Source organism: Semicossyphus pulcher, unplaced genomic scaffold, assembly GCF_022749685.1.
Source record: "Semicossyphus pulcher isolate SPU_LCO1_2020_fin unplaced genomic scaffold, fSemPul1.0.p SCAF_13, whole genome shotgun sequence".
Classification (NCBI taxonomy): domain Eukaryota; kingdom Metazoa; phylum Chordata; class Actinopteri; order Labriformes; family Labridae; genus Semicossyphus; species Semicossyphus pulcher.
In genome coordinates this window covers 28,892,388-28,912,557 of record NW_027211637.1, presented here as the reverse complement: position 1 = coordinate 28,912,557, position 20,170 = coordinate 28,892,388, and the positions used below count along the sequence as shown (strand labels likewise).

Sequence of the window (20,170 nt, the reverse complement as noted above, 5' to 3'; positions counted from 1 at the left end):
GTGGCCCCTCACTGGGGAAAACACGATGTAGTGGAATTGAGGGGGGCTGTACAATGGAGAAAATGCAACGCAGTGCCTTTAGCGAGCTTCCAGCGGAGAAGACACGATGCAGTGTATCTATGGTGATTCTTCCAGTGTATAAAATATAATGCTGTGCCATATTCAAGAAAATAATTATAATTATTATTCAAGATAAAAAAGTTATCTTCGTGTTTTTATTACAAAAGTGCAGTGTAGTTTATGGACCGTCTCCGCAAATAAGTTTTACTGATTATTTATTCAGGGTTTTTTTGTATTTCTTTATTAGGGACAAAGCTCATTAATGAACATCATTACAAAAGAACAGAAAAAGCCAGGGTTAGAGAGGATGCTTATTTAATTTGATTTAGTAGTATTACACGTATAATTAACCCCACTGCATTTAGCTGGAGCCCTTTTTATTTTATTTGCCCCTGCAACGCGGACAGTGTGCGTCTGCCCCTGCCAGCTTTATTGTGAGATTCTTTAAGTTTTAATTTGAGGTGCACATTCTCAACTGGTCTGTATTGTAGGTTACTAATGGAGTATTGGTGCTGAAAGTCCAGGATGTGAGTATTTCTTTCACCAATGCATGGAGCCTAAAATTGATACCTGCTCTTACACACATCATTCAAAAATATTCCTGCGCACACACTCATACACACACATATTAGCAAAGAGGCTCAGGTCCAGTTTGTACTTCGCGGGCTCCCGGTGCATGTGGCCGCAGCGAACACGTCAGCAGAGGGGAGATCAGCACCCTGGACAGCGGCGGCTGGTCAATAATAAAGCAACCAGAGCTTCTTCCCTGCCCAGCTGCTGGGAGCACGGGGAGAGCTGGATCACCCACCGGAGACGAATGGATGAGGAAAAAACAACGACATGTTTACAGGATGACAGTTTCTTCTTCTTCTTCTTCTTCTTCACCCTATTCCGGAAGTAGCTGCTGCGTTGGTTCAATCTCCAAGCCGACCATTTCGAGGAGGAAAATCAGCGCCAGCAGTATCATCACCACCATCTATCTGATCCAATAATCAATGCCATTACTGCTGTGTAATTGCTCTCGGATGCGAAGACATCTCCATGCGTCTTCCCCGTTTTTTTCTCCCTGATTAGAAAAATCGCGCGGTGCCTTTTATCCTGCTGCCTCTCTTTGACATTTCAGCGCTGCCTGCCGTATTTTTTGGCGATGAAATGCTGATGGACATCGAGCGAAGATGGGAAACATGGGGCTCTCGGGTGTTTTTGTGCTGCCGTGTTCCCAGCTAGGCTCCAGAAAATGCAAATGAAAAGGATTGTGTTTTTCATCTCGACGTGGATTGTCGTGTTGGTGAATGGATCGGATTTTTCGTGGATCAAGACGCGGGTTTACAAAAAGGAGATGAAATAGAAAGAAGGAGAGAGAGAGAGGAGGGAGAGAAAAAAATGGACCATGATCTGAAGCTCGGGATGCTACAGTGAGGGACAATAAGAAATAACAGGAGATATTTTAGAATCAGATCAGAATCAAACTTCCATTTCATCTCCCGCACCCTTCTGGCTTTTTGGATTATGATTCTTGACAAGAGTCCCACATGTGACTGTATGGATGGCATGTCGTTGTATTTTACATCCCATCTTCTCTTTCCTGCCTCTGTGCTCCTCTCTCTTCCACTCGTCCACTCTCTCGCTGTCTTCTGCTTTGGGTAGCAAAACATGTAGGCTATTTTTTCCCCCTCTTTTGCTGCAAGCCCACAGTGCATCTGAAAAAACAGGAGAGGTGTCTTTGAGAGAAAATGGACCGAGGGAATGAAAAAAGCGAACAAGTTGTAGTGTTTTTCTGGGGTGCGGTGGAAGATGCATCTAGACGGCGTTTGCTGAGTTGTTTGAGTAATGAATATTGAAAGAGTGTGTCGGCCAGCTGAAAGGGAAAATCTTTCATCCGCATTGGCTTAGACACACATGCCATCAGTGGGGCGAGAGCCTTTATTTCTCCGGATTTCAAATTAAAAGGCTTGTTGTGGTATTACTCAAAATACTACCGTGAAAATGAACATATCGGTTGTATGAATAATAATAAACAATAATATTAATAATAATAATAATAGAAGAAGGAGAGGAGAAAAGACAGAAACACTTCTTTCATTGATTCCACTCTGGCGGATTCTGTATGTAGCCAAACATGTTCAAGTATCGGATCCGCATGTTTTTCAATGAACTGAAAGTCCTGGTGTTTATGCGATCCGATTCGAGACAGTCCGGCTCAGACACAGATAGACGGTCCACCACCATGCGAGGTCTGGGGATGGGCGGCTGCGGCTGGCCCCCGTTCGTCGACTGCCATTCCCGGGACGACGAGGAGGAGTACTACGGCAGCGACCCGCGGCCCCGGAGCCTGGCGTTCGAGGACAAGGAGCCCAAGCTGCAAGTGGGCCTGGACGCCGTGTCTCTGGCCAGCACCGCCAGCAGCCTGCGGACCCCCCAGTGCCGGATCTGCTTCCAAGGCCCAGAGCAGGTAGACATGCACAGAATGCTTCCCTAATGCAGACAGACAGACAGAGAGACAGACAGACAGGCTGTTTGTTTCACATTTCTGTGCGTTAAATGTGCAGCACGGAGCCTTTTATTTTAAGCATGCATGATTTGATCCAGGTCAGCTGCATTTATTTTTTAGGATTTCTTTAAAACAAACCACACTGGGCTCTCTATTGTAATCTGCCATTTTGATTTTTTGTTATACAGCAAATCACAAAGGGTCTCTGGAGCTACTACAACCATCCTGTCCTACATCTCTCTCTCTCTTTCTCTCTTTCTTCCACCCACCTTCCCCTCAACTGCTCCTCTGAAAAAAACAATCTAGGATGAAGCCTAGGTTGCACTCAGATAAAAATAGGCAGATCAGTTGTATTTATAAGACAAATATCACACATTTGCCCATGTTTTTCTTTACAACGTCCACAGCATTGGACACCTACAGCTACAGCCTCAATTTAGAGGCAAATTCTGCCCTTTCCCAGTGAAAGGATGATTGTTCAGTGATCTGATTATCTAAATAACACTGTTTTCATAGCTAAGCTAATCAGTGGGGGAGAGGCAGCAGTTCCCACACATCTGAAATCCGGCCAGCATAGCAACAAAGAAAGTTAGCCAATTAGGTCTGCAGGATGACAAATAGAGTGAGAGGGACTGAATATGCATGAGTCACAATCATTTTGTAAATGTGTAAATCAACTGTCCCCCGTCTGCATGTGTCACACCACTAGATGATCAACTATTGATCTGGTGACGATCACTGTTCCCGGCCAGACAATGGTGTCTGTGACGCTTAGCAAATTAATTTGTCATCCTCCTTTTGTTTTATTTCTATCTCTATTCCCCGCTGTCTGCTGCTTAAATTTCCCGGAGCCCAAACAAAACAATAAGTAGTGCCTCTCTTTGGTCCGTGGCCAAATGTCGATCTGACCAGATGTGCAGAAACCTGCGCCGCCTGGCTCAGCAGGTAGTCCTGAAGCCTGAGATAATTAGAAACACTGTAAATCCTGTAGGAGCACAGATGGATATTACCATTTAGTCACTTCCCTTAGATAGGCGTATAGTGTCATTACAGCCCATGTGCTAATTTATGACATCTGCCTTGGAGTTTCTATTGTGAGACATAGTAAACTGAAGAGCCACGGGACGGAGGATAGATCAGCTCGGGCTTGTTTTGGAGACAAAGTCATTTCATGTTTCAGACGGGGATGAACCCCAGGTTGCCGTCTTGCCCACTCAAACGTCCTCCGTTAATGAAAGGGTGATGTTTTCGGGCTCTGGGCTCTCCGGCAAGGTGACTCATCGTGCAACATGGCTCAGAGCTGCCTCTTTTAGCTACAGACAAAGACCAAGCAAACAAAGCGCTATGGGAAAACCCTGAGACTACACTACATCAGCTCCTCACTCTGAAATTAGCTTGTTCCTCTGCCTTCACAGCTCTCGATTTTCACGCCTGTGCAAAAGTGACTTCTGCCTCCTCGGGTGCAGGATGCGGGGAGCTCACGTTTGCCATTTTATTGTTATTTCATTATTCAAGCGGGTCACAACAGGGGCCGGGATCATGTCGCTGTCAGCGGGCCAATTACCTGAACACATAATCACCTTGCTCTGTGGGCCGCATGGAGCATGAATCCTTATTAACTGTCTGTCAAAGGCGTCAGTTTGGTTCAGTAGCTTGGATGTGACTCCACTTAACGCTGTTTGGATTCTCAGAAGTGTTACCAGAGCCTGCTGGAGGGGCCGGCAGTGTGAGCTCTGCATGGGCATGTAAGAGCGAGAGGGCGGAGGAGTTGGTGGTGTTGTTGGTGATCAACCCCCCCCCTGCCCTTTTCACTTGTGGTGCCCAGCAGCGTGTTTCCACAGTGACACACAGTCTGGAGCTCAGAGGGGAAACTTCCACGCCGAAATTTTAGTCTAAAGGTTACAGCTGAGGAGGAAGACCATTTTCTTAGTCATAGCAGTGACACACCAAATTAACACCTTCATGCTCTGTGAAGTGGCCGTCAGGGACAAACCCACGCCAGATCATGCAAGCAGGGAGAGAGAGTGTGTGTGTGTGTGTGTGTGTGTGTGTGGGGCAAGCAGCCTCTTTGTTGCTTGTTATAAAGGATAAATATATTTTTCTTTGTTGTTGTCAATAAATCACGAAAAGACCAAAACCAACAATGTATTGATCCGTTCCTGCAAAGCCTGGTTTATCTTGTAATCGGAGCATTGAAGCGCTTTCTGCTCTGATGCAACTATTAACACGGAAACATCATTTTGGTGCCTTCTGCAACCATTAAAGAAAATCTGTTCAGGTTAAAATAAGTTCTTAAAATTGTAGAAATGTGTTGTTTTGGAGGAGACAGGAAATGAACCATCCACTCTGGTGTTAGTCTGATTTTTTTTTGTTAATCCATTCATCCAGCCCGACCCCCTCCCTCCGTCGTCTTTGTCGCTTTAAGAAAACATCCCTTCATTTCCTCCTTTGTTCTCATCATCATGACAATGGCCATAGAAGAGCTTTGTCACTTCAAAGTATACATGTCTTTTTTGGACATTTACACAATGCTGCCTCTAAAACACATCAGTGAGCTGCACCGATGCATGGGCGAGTGGATCCTTTATTACCATGAACACACACACACAGCGGAGCTTGCTTCGGCTTTGTTGGGACTTCTGACAAATCGGGTTTTTTTCTTAAATCTGATCTTTAAAAAACAATAACGTGACTGTTATAGGAAGTAATCGGATTGGATTTATATGTCCGAATCTCTACAAACTGGTATGTAAAAAGCAGAATCTGTTGGTGAGGTTGTTGGATGTTTTCTGGTTCCTTTTGTACTCCACGGAGTATTGAGTAAACACGTTTGAGCGGTCTGTCGTCCGTCGAGAGAATAAGAGTCAGAACTCTCAATCTCAGAACCCAACCCGATCTTTAGACGACCATTTAGCTTTTAATTAGCGTAGATGTATCGTGTCGTAGATGTTGTCTATCAACTCCAACTCCATTCTCTTGTTCTTTAGTTAGTCTGTAAACAATGAGCAGGTCAGGGAAGAGGAAGTCTTGGCCCAGGTATCCATTATCCAGATATTGGCTTATATAATCGGAAGCCATGAAATATTGTTAGTTGCCCCTGGAGGCTAAATAGTCATCAGATGATAGCTGGTGGTCCCAAGATTGACTGATAAAGCATGAGCTCAATCTTTTTGCCCTCTGAACAGTCGTGTTGTCTCTCACATCGCTCTGCTAGTAGCTAAAGGTGGTCGTACCTGTGATAACCTTCTGTCACTCTGGATTTGATTTCGTTGTTGGGTGTCACATTGACTTGAGAATTCCTATCTGAGTAGCCGGTGCTGCTGGTCTCAAACACACATGTAGAAATCCATTTTAACGGGCGCTGATTAACCAAAGTCCGTAGAGCATGTACAGACGCTACAGTCCTCGTCGCAGTGGACGCAGGTTCGACTCCCGCCTTCGGCCCTTTGCTGCATTTTCACCCCCTCTCTCCTCTCCCAATATTTCCTGTCTCTCTTCAGCTGTCCTATAAATAAAGGCACAAATGGCCCAAAAAATTATCTTATAAAGAAAAAGAATTGCATTTTAAACCACCTGCAAATGTGTCTTGGATCTGAATTGAAAAAAAAATCACATTTCTGTGTTCTTTTTACCGTCCTGACTTCCTGAAATCAATATAATACAACCTGGATATGCCAAAAACCAGATTTGTACTGGCAGTCTGTTCAGGGCCTTGGACCCAGTCCTACTTACACCTTCCTGTGCCTGAAATACCCGCTAGAGCACCGATTGTGTATTATTCCGCAGCTGAAAATAGTTCCCAACAAAAGCACAATTGACTCCCGTTTGAGAATGGTTAAAAACTACAGCTGTTTACGTAAAATGTTTAGCCTTTTTAAAAAGACAATTTTAAGAACCTCGTTGTTGTTGTTTTGTTGACAGTAACTAAAACATATAAAAACTTATAGCCGTATTCTTTCAAATCTAGAAGCAGGTTAACTTTAACTGTGATGTCGGTTTATGGTCCACTTCCCTGTTTGCTCAAACTCCACAAGTTTTATTTGAGCGTGTGCACATCCTGCTAGTCCAGATGTGACCTTTCATGTCTCTTTCTCTGTTTTTTACTGTGTGTTGCCTTCAGGTGCAGGCATTGACTCTCAAATTGGAAAACCTGCAAATGGCAAAGAAGCATTACAAAGAAAAATAGGAAAAAAGGCAGTCGGAGAGGACAGACCTCCACCCAGGCCGATAGTCCAGTCTTCTATTATATGCAAATGTGTAACCAGGATATATTTCCACAGCTATAAGAGTTATGTGTAACCATGCCGTCAATAGCTGAAGCTTTGTCATCATTATGTTCTTCTACAGTGCGAATAATTCACATTCTTCACCTGCAGAAAACACATTATTATCACTAAATCTTTACAAATATTAAATGATTTTGCTCAAGAAACATGATGGGCCTGGCAGCTTGGGGTGACAAAAAATCTGTAGGTTGAAAAGGAAGACATTTTTTACTTGTCTGTTTGTTGGTTTGGGATCACATCCAAACTTGCCTGTTTGTGAGTTTGATCCGGCTGCAGTCCTAAATTTAACAGGTCCTTCTTTGGCCGATACTCCATCCTTCCACCATGAAAACTGGGCCAGACGTGTTTCTTTTATCCTGCTCAAAAAAACAGACAACCAGATGGCACCAAAAACACAACCTCAAAGACAAAGGTGAAAAAATGTGTTCTATGTCCATTTTTATTCCGTGACTTGCAGTTGGATTCGAGCAGTCTGATTTGATTCAGTGAGGTAAATTGCAAAGGGTTTCATTTGATCTTCAGTATCAAAGTATTACTAAAAAACTTTTTCTTTTTCAAAGGTTCTTGCTGTGACTAATTGGCCCACTAACAAAAGGCACAATGGTGAATGAAACACTTCACGTCGTAGTTAATCCTTTTTATTTTGCGTCTTCTGTCTTGCTGCAGTCGTAGATGACAGAATGTAATTTCCTTCAATGTGTTCGTCCTTGTTTAATCGTCAATTCATTGTGTAAACAATTTCACGTGAACAACCTTCACATCTCCCAAAGACCAAACGAGGCCACACACTCGGCCTATTTCTCATTTTATTTGTCACCAACATGTTTCTGCCCCCTTGTGGCATGGTATACTAATACCCAAAAAATAAACCGCAAACATTAGATGTATTACATATAATTCAAAGGTGTTTGTTACCAAAAATAACAAAGTGCATGGTTGGATTGGTTCAGTATTAGACAGGAGACATCCAGCAATCACTCTTCAAAGAGAAAACATCTTACAACTACACAAGAGTGAATCGATTTGTAGACCAAATGTCTCATTGTTAAAATATGTCGCTTTAATCTTTTTGTGTCGTATATATTCAAAGAAAAGAAAGCAGCCATATTGGCTCCAACAGTTGTCTTTTCAGCAGGAACACTGACCTCATTTGTACAGAACAGTTTCTACTGTAACAAGCTCAAAACAACGTGGATTTCCTGAAGCTTTCTTTGGAAGTAGAGAGTTTCCACCGAACAGCATTTACATGTTTAGTGATAATTAGTCTTCCGTACATCCAAAAAACATCTTTTGCCCCCTCAGCTGCGTTTCCCAAAAACATAACTCACTCATGTGCGTCCTGTAATCTTGAGCAGGAAGATCAATATTTGTGAACATCAAACAACACTCCCTCAGAGTGTGAATCATCTCCGACCATATTTGGATTAAATCAGGATCCACGATGCAAATAACATGAGCTGCTGCATATAAATTAATGTTATTACTTAATAGTGATGATTGGACGCATATGCAGAGAAAATCCCTTTGGGTGCTGTGTGATTCAAAATGTGGGCTCTTTCTTATTCATCATTAATGGAGCAGCTCCAAAATATGCCGCTCTTGATTTTAGCTTCAGATGAGACATAAATTTGGCCAAAATTATCCGTCATCATAGTTTCACATCTTCCGCCTGAACAGCTAGATAATATAAAAAAAAAAAAAAGCTTTTAAAGGTCTTTGTTTTTATTCTGTTCTAGTTGATGATGACATTAACGATCACTCCGAGCCTAAATAACAAACACACAAACACACACTCCTCACTACAGCTTGACATTTCAGAAATGTTTGCCTTCATATGTTTTTTATTTAGTCTCTCATATACTCCTGACCTTCTCTGCGTTATCTTTATAATGTCAGCAGGCGAGTTATTTTAAAGTTTATGAGTGGCATGTGGCTCATCTGCCAAATCCAATCTTTTAAGCGGTGGGACACTTGAAGTCTTTTTATTATAAGTGGGAAGGTCAAACGAGCCAGATGGGGAACGACAGAGTGCAGACGGACAGAATAAAAACCCCTGAAGCATTATTTGAGTCAGCGTGCTTCTCCGATGCATAAAACCTGCACTGATTAAACAGGCAATTATACTTTACTGTAAACCTTTTCTGATTCATATTTCTGAGTCACCATTTGTAAATGAAAGAATCTGATAAACATTAATGTCACTTAATTTGGAAATCTTCACACAAAATCAGGCAAGCAGACATCTGCTGATTGTAATTTGCATTCTCATCCAGCTTATTTTACACCAATTTTTCAGCCACTATAAGGAAGAAAAACACTGTTTTTAAGCTACTTTATTGGACTATTGAGCCTCGTCCAATACAATACAGTGTCTTTACAACAAAAGCAGTTTTCTTGAAGACAAAAATCTGTGAAAAATGGGGCGCTGTTGGGCTGGGTCGGTGGAGCGGGCGCCCCATGTGCAGGGGCTGCACTAAACGCGGGTTCGACTCCCGGTCTGCCGATCATTTGGTGCGTGTCATCCCCCACTCTCTCCTCCCAACACTTCCTGTCTGTCTTCAGCTGTCCTATAAATAAAGCCAAAGGCCAAAAAAATAATCTTTAAAACAAACAAACAAAAAAAATCTGTGAAAAATATTCAACTTTGGGTAGTAAGTACACCACGCCTCTAAATTAAGAGAGAAGAATAAATGCTGATTAATATACTTTGTTATATCACAGACGATGTATATGTATCATTTATTGAACATTATATTATAGGGGTGAGAATCGCAGGGTAACTCACGCTACGCTACGCGACACGTGGCCCACGATAACGATATTATCATGAAACAGCGATTCTGGGTTAATTGATATATTGAAAGACAATCGTATAATGACTTTACGATATCTGATTAATAACTGAAATGAATTCTGATGACTCTATATGACCTACAAAGACCATCAGCGACAAGATTGATTATTTCTGTACAGTTATTTTTAATGCCTGAAACCGCTGGCGGGGGGGTAGGTGTCAGAGGAAGCGATTAACTGCACGCTGCCTTTGTTTACATTTTCAAGGCAAAAATGTAAAGTGAGTGAGACATATGACTGTTAAAGAAACAGGAGATTTTGTGTTAAAAATCACAACTTAAGCAGGTACAGGACAAAATCAGCAGAGATAAGAGGTACGGCTTTGTCCACAGGGGGCGCCAAAGTCGACTCAAAAGTTCCTCACAGCAGCTTTAACTAAAGAATACAAACCGTGCAGGATTTATTCACTGTCACTTTCACTGAATTTGACACACACTGAGATGAAACATTAAACGTGTTTTCAGTCTGTAAATTAGATTTACAGAACTATTGAACAACTGGCTGGCACATCATGTTAACTTCTATTCACCGCTGTCTGACGTCCTCCCGCTGTCTTCTTCTTCTGTAACCCTGTTGTCCACTTCTTCTTCTGCGTATTACAATTTGGACGTGTTACCCTCATTTATGCCATAAGCGCCACCGCGAGGAGTCATGAAGTAGAGACGCACTGAGTCAAACCGCAGGGAAAGTTTAGAGTGCTTTATATTTGTAATTTAAAGTCAGGGTGACGATATATTTCTTTATAATTTACTCATAATACACAATAACATATCTGATATGCTGTGTTATATTGCTGTATTACAATGGTGTCACTACAGATCACCTTATACAAGATCTAATGCCCCACTATATTTATATGCTATATTGTATGATTACATTATATACGAACACAAAGAATCATTGCTTAATCATATAAATAGACTGCACTTATATCGCGCTTTTCTAGTCTTGTGACCACTCCAAGAGCTTTTACTCTACGTGTCACATTCACTCTTTCACACACACACATTCACACACTGACGGCAGAGGCTGCTACGTAAGGTCAGTCAGAACTTTCCCATTCACACACCGATGGCTGTGGTTCAGTGTCTTGCCCAAGGACACTTCGACATGTAGACTGTAGCAGTCAGGGATCGAACCACCAACCTTCCAATTAAGAGTGTGGTGTGCTAATACATATAGACTTATCATATTGTATATCATATCATAATGTGTTGGAATTTATTTTTACTTCTACCCTTATTTTTTATTTTTAGTTATATGCCTCATAATTTAATATTTATCTATTTTTACCGTCTCTATTTATCCATTCTGTCCTTGTGCTGCTGCAGCAGCTGAATCTCCCCTCTGGCGATCAACAAATGCTTGTCGTACTACTACTAGTTTTCAGTGTTGGTGACAAATTTAGATTTTTCTTCCTACCCGTGTGTATTTCCTGTTCTGTCGCTCTACATTACATCTGCTGCATCTGCAGAAGCCCTGCTAAGCCAAGCTAGAGTTTCAGTTTGAAGGCATTTTGTTCATTTGTGTGGGGGGCATGTACGAGCTCAAAAGGGGTTATGAAATCAGGACGCAAAGGTGCCCTTTAGTTAGGATTTTTGGAAATACTCTTAGTGGCTTTCTTGTCAAGAGTTAGATGAGAGGATTAACAGCTCTCATGTCTGTACACTAAATATGAAGCTGCAGGCTAGCCGCTGGTTAGCTTCACTTAGCATGAAGAGGGGAGGAAGCAAGGGGCAAACAATATAAATATATGTTTAAGTTCCATTTTTTTTAGCTGCAGTTTGATTTGAGTGAGTAAGCTCCATTAAAACAATTAAACGTTTTTCAATTTAGAAAAGCAGAGTTTTCAAACTCTTTAAAACCCCTTTCCTTTTGCTTTTTAGCTAAAGCTACACCCGGATGATTGTTAGCTTAGCTTATAATGGCTTATACAGCCAATAAGAGCTATCTCGGCTCTGTCTCAAGTTAACACACTCCCTATTCCAGCTCCTCTAAATCAAACTAATTGACAAAGGATATCTTGTTTGTTTACATTTGTGCCAAAATTTAGTGTACAAAATTTAGTGCAATTTTATGCTACGAGTTGGACTTTTTCCTGGCCCAACACAGGGCCTCCCGGGAGGTTTGTGAAAGAAACAAGAGATACAGAAATGTGTTAATTATTGAGCTAATGGCGTGCTGGTAGGCAGGTTTTGCGTCCTGGAACTGGGACATGTTAGCTGATATGCTAAGCTAAGCTAACCTGCTGTTGGCTATATATATATGGACAGACATGAGAGAGGGATCAATCTTTTCAGCGAACTTTCAGCATCAAAACTAATAAGCATATTTCCCAAAGCATCCAACTATAAATTAAAAAAATCCATTTCATGAGGAATATTTGTTCTATATTTCATATTTTTGTGCACTTTACAAACAGTTCATGACACACATAACCCTCCCATCTCCCAACCAAGCGCTAATAAGTATGTTTGCTGTCTTCCACATCTGTTTGGGTGAGCTGAGAGGTGTTAGTTTCACTCCATGTGAGTCGTCAGGCCTCAGCAACTCATGTCTCCTTCACCTGCTCGCCCTTGAAGCTTCAGCGCTCCTGCAGAGTGCTAACATGCCCCTTCGCCAACTGGGCCCCGGCCCCGCATCAAGCTGTGCCCATTCATTGATTTACTAATGATTCACACTGTTATACTTCCCCCAACGCTGCTGCCTTTAAAGTGTTCATTCAATTATGACGCATAGCTTTGGTTTGGTTTCTCCTTCTGATTAAGTGACAAGAAGACTTTGCTGACGACATGCCATCAAACTTTAAGCCTTCCGACAAAATGGATGTTTGACGTTGAGCGATGATGACAGCCTGAATGTAGTCATCCTTAATGTGGTGCTGAGGAGCAGTGGGTTTGGTCCACACTAGAGCCTGTTTGGATATCATTAGAAGGGAGATGGGTTCACTAGAAGAGGACATGTGAATTTATTTTTGCAGAAAGTAGAGTAGTCTTGAACTTGGTGGGTGAATGGGTGACTGGCTCATATCTTTTATTCTTATCCTGTATTTATATCTTATGTCAGTCATCCCTTCTCCAATGTTTTTAACATGACCAGGGTTTAAAGTTCACAGGTGTTTTGAATCAGGTCTTTGTTTATTTGTATGAGAGAAGACTGACACTACTCTCAAGTCTGTCAGTTATATATAAAGCTACAACAAAGGATAGCTTAGCTTAGCATGAAGATTGGAAACAACTTGACTGGCTCCATTCAACCGTTGTAAGGATTTATACGTTGGGTTATTTCTTTGAAAGATTTAATGTTAATTTGTATGATTTAGTGGTGATGCTAGGCTGATTTTGAAACTGTTGGACGTAGCCATGCGTCGCTGTTTTCCCCTGTTTCTAGTTATTGTGGCAAGCTAAGCTAACTGCTGCTAGTTGTAGCTTTATAACTGTCTTTCCAAAATGTTTAATTACTCCTTTAAAGAGGTTGTACCAGTGTAGTACTGTTGTATCATTTGGAGGGGAGGGTCCAAAGGAAATATTAATGATGCTGGAGGAACATACAGTTGAGCTGTCCTCTCCTTTTCAGTAATCATTGTCCAGTCCCTCAAGTCATAAACAATATCTTAATGTGTTTGAAGCGGCTCCATTTGATGTGTGTTTTTTTGTTCTCTATTTCAGTCGCATAAATTACACCAGAGAATATTTTGAAAGTATATAAATGATATTTGTTTTCCACTGATTTAATAATGTTGTGTTTTCCTCGTCTGTCCTGCAGGGCGAGCTGTTGAGCCCCTGCCGCTGTGACGGCTCCGTGCGCTGCACGCATCAGCCCTGCCTCATCCGCTGGATCAGCGAGAGAGGCTCCTGGAGCTGCGAGCTCTGCTACTTCAAGTACCAGGTCCTGGCCATCAGCACCAAGAACCCTCTGCAGGTAACAGGAGAGAGTCTTCAGCATAAACACCCGACCCAATCTGGAACTTTTTCATTTAAATAAATGTCTTTTAAGGCACTATCTATCGCTGAATGAGATAAGACAATGGTGATTGAGTCTATTGCCCACTGTTGAAAGCCTTTGCATTGTCTTTGCATGTCTATGGCGACATTCGTGGAAAAAGTCACAAGCAGCGCCCAGTTAGTCGCACGTTTTCCATCGCCCAGCAGTGGTTGGTCTACCAGACAGTGTAGGTGGAGCTAAGTGGCTGCACTTCCGGTTTCTGTAAGCATTGGGAGTAAACAGTAATCTACTATGGCTGAACAAACAAAGAAAAGATGAAGAAACAAACTCGACGCTCAGATGAAGCAAACAGTCTGAAAAGAAAGCGACCGTCAGCCAGGAAAATCAAGAGTTTCAACTGTGACAAAGGAAGCCAGCAGTAGACGTCTGGTTAAATTGGCAAGAGCACTCTTAAAATTACTGAGTATCGCCAGTGGGAGGCACTTAAGAGCACGCAATTTTAAATTTTAAATTTTCAAGATTGTATCTTTAAAGAGGGGACAAAACTGCAGTTCCTTTAGTGGCCACTTGAGGCTGGCACTCAAAGCGAGTCAGTCCTCATAAGCTTTTATGTTGAAATGTCAAAATTTACAGCAGAAATAAACATGTTTACAGTCTGATACAAATAACTTATTTTCCCATTCATGAAAAATGTGCGGCGGTTCAATTTTTTACAACTCTCTTGTTTAAATTATATTTAAGTTGTTGGTTTAAATGTGGTGAAAAGCAGCTGCACATTCAGTTATGTGTAATTTAAACAATGTTAGCTCCCAGGTACAGTTAAATCTGTATAAAACTCACCTGTTTAAATCATATTAAAACAAAAACTTGTGCTTGATTAAGGGCGCGGCTGCATTAGGCGACAGATGGGTGCTGCTAGCTTTCTGCTAAGTGTCACCTCAGCTAATTGGCGTCACTGAACTCGACACCTTCTCATCCAATATGTTAACTTTTGGGCTCCAAAAAAAACAGCCAAAATGCCAAACTCAAAGCTTCAAAACATTAGTCAGCTAACGAATGTGTGACATCATGGCAATTATGCCACCTTTTTTTAAAACAGTCAATGATTTTACCAAAATAAAAGCCTCGACACTCCCCCTCTTGGATTGCTGCACTGTGCCTGTTCGGATGAATCCGACTCAAGCTGCTCATTTAATTCAACTTTCAAACAGGCCAGCAGCACAGCATGGCTCAGTTCAGTTTGGTTTGGCTCAGACTCCTCCTCAATTCTTTACAAAAACATCCAACAGTCCTCTAAACTAAAACTTAAACAACATGGAGAAAGTATGTGAATTACAAACCTCTTCTCGACATGCAGGCAGCACAAACGCTGTCGGGCCCTGTGAGGTGTAATTTCATTAAATGCAGGCAGAGAGATCTTATTGCACGGGAGGGAGGGGGGAGTAGCTGCTGACTGTGACATTACATAATAACATATACAACATAAAAACAGTGCTGCATCAGACCCAACACTCTCTGCTAGAACAAATCCTGGGCGGTCTCTGTGCTGTGAGGACTGTTTGCCATATTGTGCTGACACATTTTCTCTCTGCGTCACTGTCCTTCTGCCCTCCTTTTCAGAGGCAGCCAATGGCTCTCAAACCTATTGATAAGATGCCATGTATGTGTGTGTGTGTGTGTGTTCGTCTGAAACGTTTTTAAAGTGTATAAATGTTGTCATATTTGTAGTTGTCTCTTGGTGGGATGAAATGTGGTTGAAAGTAACTGCACTCATTTACTCATGTACTTCATTATTTACGCTTTAGATTAACGTATTTCCATTTGATGCTACTTTCAACTTCTTTAATTTCAATAATAGACAGAAAAAAGTAGTTGTTGTTTTCTGTTTCCTCTCTCAATCATCATCTAACACCTCCTCAGATAAATCTTGTGACCCTTTGAAGAGGGCCTGAGCCCCAGTTTGTGAAACACTGGACTAAAATACCTGACTAATGGGGGTGCTGGTTCAGCTCAGTGGTTAAATCGCATGTCCCATGTACAGAGGCTCAGTCCTCGACGCAGCGGCCCGGGGTTTGACTCCGACCTTCAACCCTTTGCTGCGTGTCACCCCCACTCTCTCTTCCCGTGTTTCCGATTCTATCCACTGTCCTATCTAATAAAGGCAAAGAACAAAAATAATTATCTTTAAAAACAATTTCTTAAAATGTAATTAGAAAAAATGTTTGGCCTTTTTATGCCTCTACTTAGAGAACATGGATTGTGGATAGTGTCAGAAACAAGGGAAGAGAGTGTGGACGACACGCGGCAAAGGGCCGAGGGTGGGAGTCGAACCCGGGGCTGCTGCATCGAGGACTGTACCTTCTTCAAATGGGACGTGCGATTTAACTGCTGAGCTAAACCGTTGCCCCGACTAATTTTAAAGTAGTTTAAAGGAGCTCCACCAAATTTGCTTCAACTACCATGTCCAGCTCTCATGTTGAAAATAAAAGAAGCTGCAAAAGTTTCCTCAGGATGCCTTTAGGACAGATATATCATGACAAGGCGCCTCTAGGTGTCCCCTCCAGTGGAGTAAATGTGCGAGAGTGCCCCTCAGGGTGCCTCTGTATCAAAGAAAGTGTCATCTAGGAGGGTGCTCTTACAGTGAAGAAGACATGACACGTTGTCATATATATGTGCTTGGAAAAGTACTTTTTATTTTCACCCCTGGCCCTCACACACCCTGAGTTTGCTGCTGCTTGAATAATCAACATTTTCACAGATTTTTGATTGTAAAGACTTGAACTAAAAAGGCACTAAAACAAGTTTGGATGAATTCATTAAACTGTATATAGACTGTAAATTGACTTTTATTTCTTTGCTCTGTTTGTGTGCATAAGTAGTGATTATTTTTTCCAACCCTGAATTGTTCTGCGATAAAATGTAGTGTGATTAGCTCCAAAGATTTAATTTGGTCCCTGGTAGTTTTATACTTGGCTAAATATACAGAAAATAAAAAGTATAAATGAGTTTTATGGCAGAGTTTGTGCTGAAAAATGGAAACAATGCGTGTAGGGTAAGGATAGTTTAAAAGTTGCTAAGCAAAGACAAACATCAGGAGAGACTGAAGGCAAAGATGAACCTAAATTTAACATCTTGCACAGCCTTTTGAATGCTTTGTGTTCGGTATGTTCACATTTAAGTTATAATTAAGACATTTCTCTTCCTTTCAGTGGCAGGCCATCTCTCTGACGGTGATAGAGAAGGTGCAGATTGCAGCCATCATCCTGGGTTCCCTTTTCCTCATCGCCAGCATCTCCTGGCTCATCTGGTCCTCCCTCAGCCCCTCGGCCAAGTGGCAACGCCAGGACCTGCTCTTCCAAATCTGCTACGGCATGTACGGCTTCATGGATATCGTCTGCATAGGTAAAGGGCAACTGGGACACCACAATGAGAAAACATAAAAGACACATTCTAATTATATAAACAGATAACTTGCGCATGTGAAGACGGACGTAGCAGAAGGTTCAGGTGACCAAAAAAACAAAGCAACCAGAAGAGTTTCTCTGCCATGACACAGAAATATTATAAAAACTAGGTTGCCTTATGCAAGGACAAACTGAAGCTGTGATTTAAAACATGTATTCAGTTCACATTCTGTTGCTTGTTAAGGTCACACAAAATAACACCAAATGGAAACTAAATAAGCAGATGGTGCATAGGTAGGAGGTGACAACTACACTAAAAAGCAAAGCAGATTTCGGTTGTGTCGCAGAGAATAAAAAATTGTGTTTTCTGTGAGCAAACCTGGTGGACTGTTCTTGTGTAATGGTGAGTTGCCTGTGTAAGACAACACTGAGAACAGATGGCATCAGATATCTGCACCGTGATTATTGCCAACTGTCTATTCTCATCCACAGGCGAGATGGAAAGTTCCTACCTACGGAGCTGATTGCAGCTCGCAGGGGCTTTTAGCATAACATTGATGTAAAGCAGTGGGAATACATGGGCTTTAATGCACTGTCCTTCACCCTGCTCCTTTTCTTCTCCCTTTCTTTCTGCCTAGGCCTCATCATCCACGAGGGATCATCAGTGTATCGAATCTTCAAACGATGGCAGGCTGTCAATCAGCAGTGGAAAGTACTGAACTATGAGAAATCAAAGGACTTGGGCGACCCGGTGAGTTCGAGCAGCAAGGCGGGGGCTCGCGGCTCTCGCGGTAACCCTCACGGTCTGGCCAGCAGCAGCGCCGGGCGACAGAGCAGGAGGCTAAGGACTATTCTGAACCACCACTGTGGATACACCATCTTGCACATCCTGAGCCAACTGCGGCCGCACGACCCGCGGATCAGCGCCGCAGCCAACCGGGAGGTGGTGATGAGGGTCACCACGGTATGAGACGGGCCAGGACGTCGTCTTTGTGTGCAGATGTAAATGAGAGCACGGACTCACGGACCTGATATTAAACAAAGACTCGTGCAGGCGACAGGAGCCCTGCGAGGAGCTGTTCAACAGACAGCGCACACTTGAGGATTTCTCCTCTTGTTTCGTACAACAAAAGGAAGCCTGATGCTCCTTTTCAATAATTGAAGAACTGATGAAAACAAGGACGAAAAAGCATTCAAAGACATCAAACTCAAAATGCGAGGCGGTGAAAAAAAAAGTGTAAACAGGCTTTATAACCTAACCCGAGACGACGAGACTTTTTTCCAGTTCAATATCAGGATGCACAGAGACATTTTACTTTGATTTGATCCTCTCAGTTTGATTTGTATCTCTTCTTTTTTGGGTTTTCTTTTTTACTACTCACTTTGATTTTGTACGGATGTATGATTTTAGAGGAAATCATGTAACTCCATACATGCCAAGCATTTCCAGACGACTATGTATTATGATCTTTAAAATTTCTACAAGCTAAACGATGCTGGTAAAAAGACCGAAAACTGAAACAAACAAACAAAAACACGAGGGGGAACACTGAGGTGACAGCTGAACAAATAAGTCATGAATAAAGTAAAACAGAAAAAAGAGAAAAAAAGAGAAAACAATAAGATTCAGTGACACTTAACCTTTCTGCAATAAAGATACGTATGTACATTTCACAGGGAATTTTGCATGGGTATATAATTTTATTCTTCATCACATAACATAAGCACATGACAAATTTGCTCTATTTCGAATGGTGCTTGCCAAAATAAACACTTTAAAAACATCTGATTTCATTGCACCAACTTTTTGTCGACCCGACAAACGGCAGTGTGTTACAGCTATTTCAGCTAAAATACAGATTGTTGCTGCTGTGTGCTGATTCAGATTTGATAATAAGTAAACTATTGGATTAAAAACGGGGATCAATGATCTCTTACTACTCAGTCTCTGTCTCTTCTTTACTCCACCTGGAACGTAAAGCGTGCGTGGTCGAGTGTGTTGTTGTTTTCTGGTGTTACTGTGAGGTAATGATGATTTAGGGTAATATGATGGGTAATCCTTTATTTTCAACGTATTTTTCAATGTATTATTTTGTTTAAATTCACTGACGCTCAGTTTAAAGGTACGATGAAACCTGAGACGAGATCCTGATGATCAGAGTCGTAACACTTTACGTCCTATTTAAGCAAAAAAAGAGTTTTAGATCATTAATCCGACAAAACATGTTTGTAGTCAACATTTCAGGGTTTGGGAAACTGTTGGATGTAACTTTCTGACAAGTTATAGAATAAATCCATTATTCCATTAATTGGGAGCATATTAACCAATAAAGGACAAAAGGTTACACTCATATGGGAGAAGGTAACACAAACATCACAATGAATAAATCTACTGAAATACAGCAGGGCTGTTAAAGTTGTAGACAATAGTGGAACAAGTACCCATATCCTTTAGATTAATAACAATACTACAGTATCAGTAGTAGTAGCCTTTCTGTGTGGAGTTTGCATGTTCTCCTCCTGCATGTGTGGGTTCCTCCCACAGTCCAAAGACTTGCTCGTTAGGTTCACTGGTGACTCTAAATTGCCCGTAGGTGTGAATGTGAGCTTTTAAGGTTGTCTGTCTCCATGTGGGAGTGTCCGAAACCGCATACTAACGTGCTGCCTACTACATACTCAAACAGTATGTACTGCCTACTAACCTGACTATTAGGATGCCATTCGCATCATACTCAGAGCCGTCTTCTCCGTATCGCGTGACTTAAGCGTTCACGTATGTCCGGTCTGATCTCCGGTCAATCTCCGCCATAGTAGAAGCTGAGTAGCCCCAATGCATTTTGGGGCGGTTGAGTACAACCAGTGAGCTCCCGTCTCATACTCAAACATCCGAGCCGATCTAGTATACATCCGGGCATTTCTCGCATACACAAAATTGCATACTATGAGATGGGAACGCATGACATACTCAATTTGACGTCATGATTAGTATGATTAGTATGATAGTATGCGGTTTCGGACACACCAGTCCAGGAGTAACCCCGCCTCTCGCCCAGTGACAGCTGGTACAGGCTCCAGCCCCCCCACGACCATGAACAGGATAAGCAGTATAGATAATGGATGGATGTACTTTA

The 20,170-nt window shown here is 42.0% G+C and overlaps 1 protein-coding gene across 1 annotated transcript; it reads left to right on the top strand.

Moving 5' to 3' along the window:
* Positions 1 to 932: 932 nt before the first annotated feature.
* Positions 933 to 18,612, top strand: marchf9 (membrane-associated ring finger (C3HC4) 9). The gene is made up of 4 exons (XM_069661074.1): positions 933 to 2,512; positions 13,456 to 13,611; positions 16,845 to 17,037; positions 17,678 to 18,612. The coding sequence occupies exons 1-4, from the start codon at positions 2,180 to 2,182 to the stop codon at positions 18,007 to 18,009; spliced, it is 1,014 nt and encodes a 337-aa protein (XP_069517175.1). The 5' UTR covers positions 933 to 2,179; the 3' UTR covers positions 18,010 to 18,612.
* Positions 18,613 to 20,170: the final 1,558 nt, after the last annotated feature.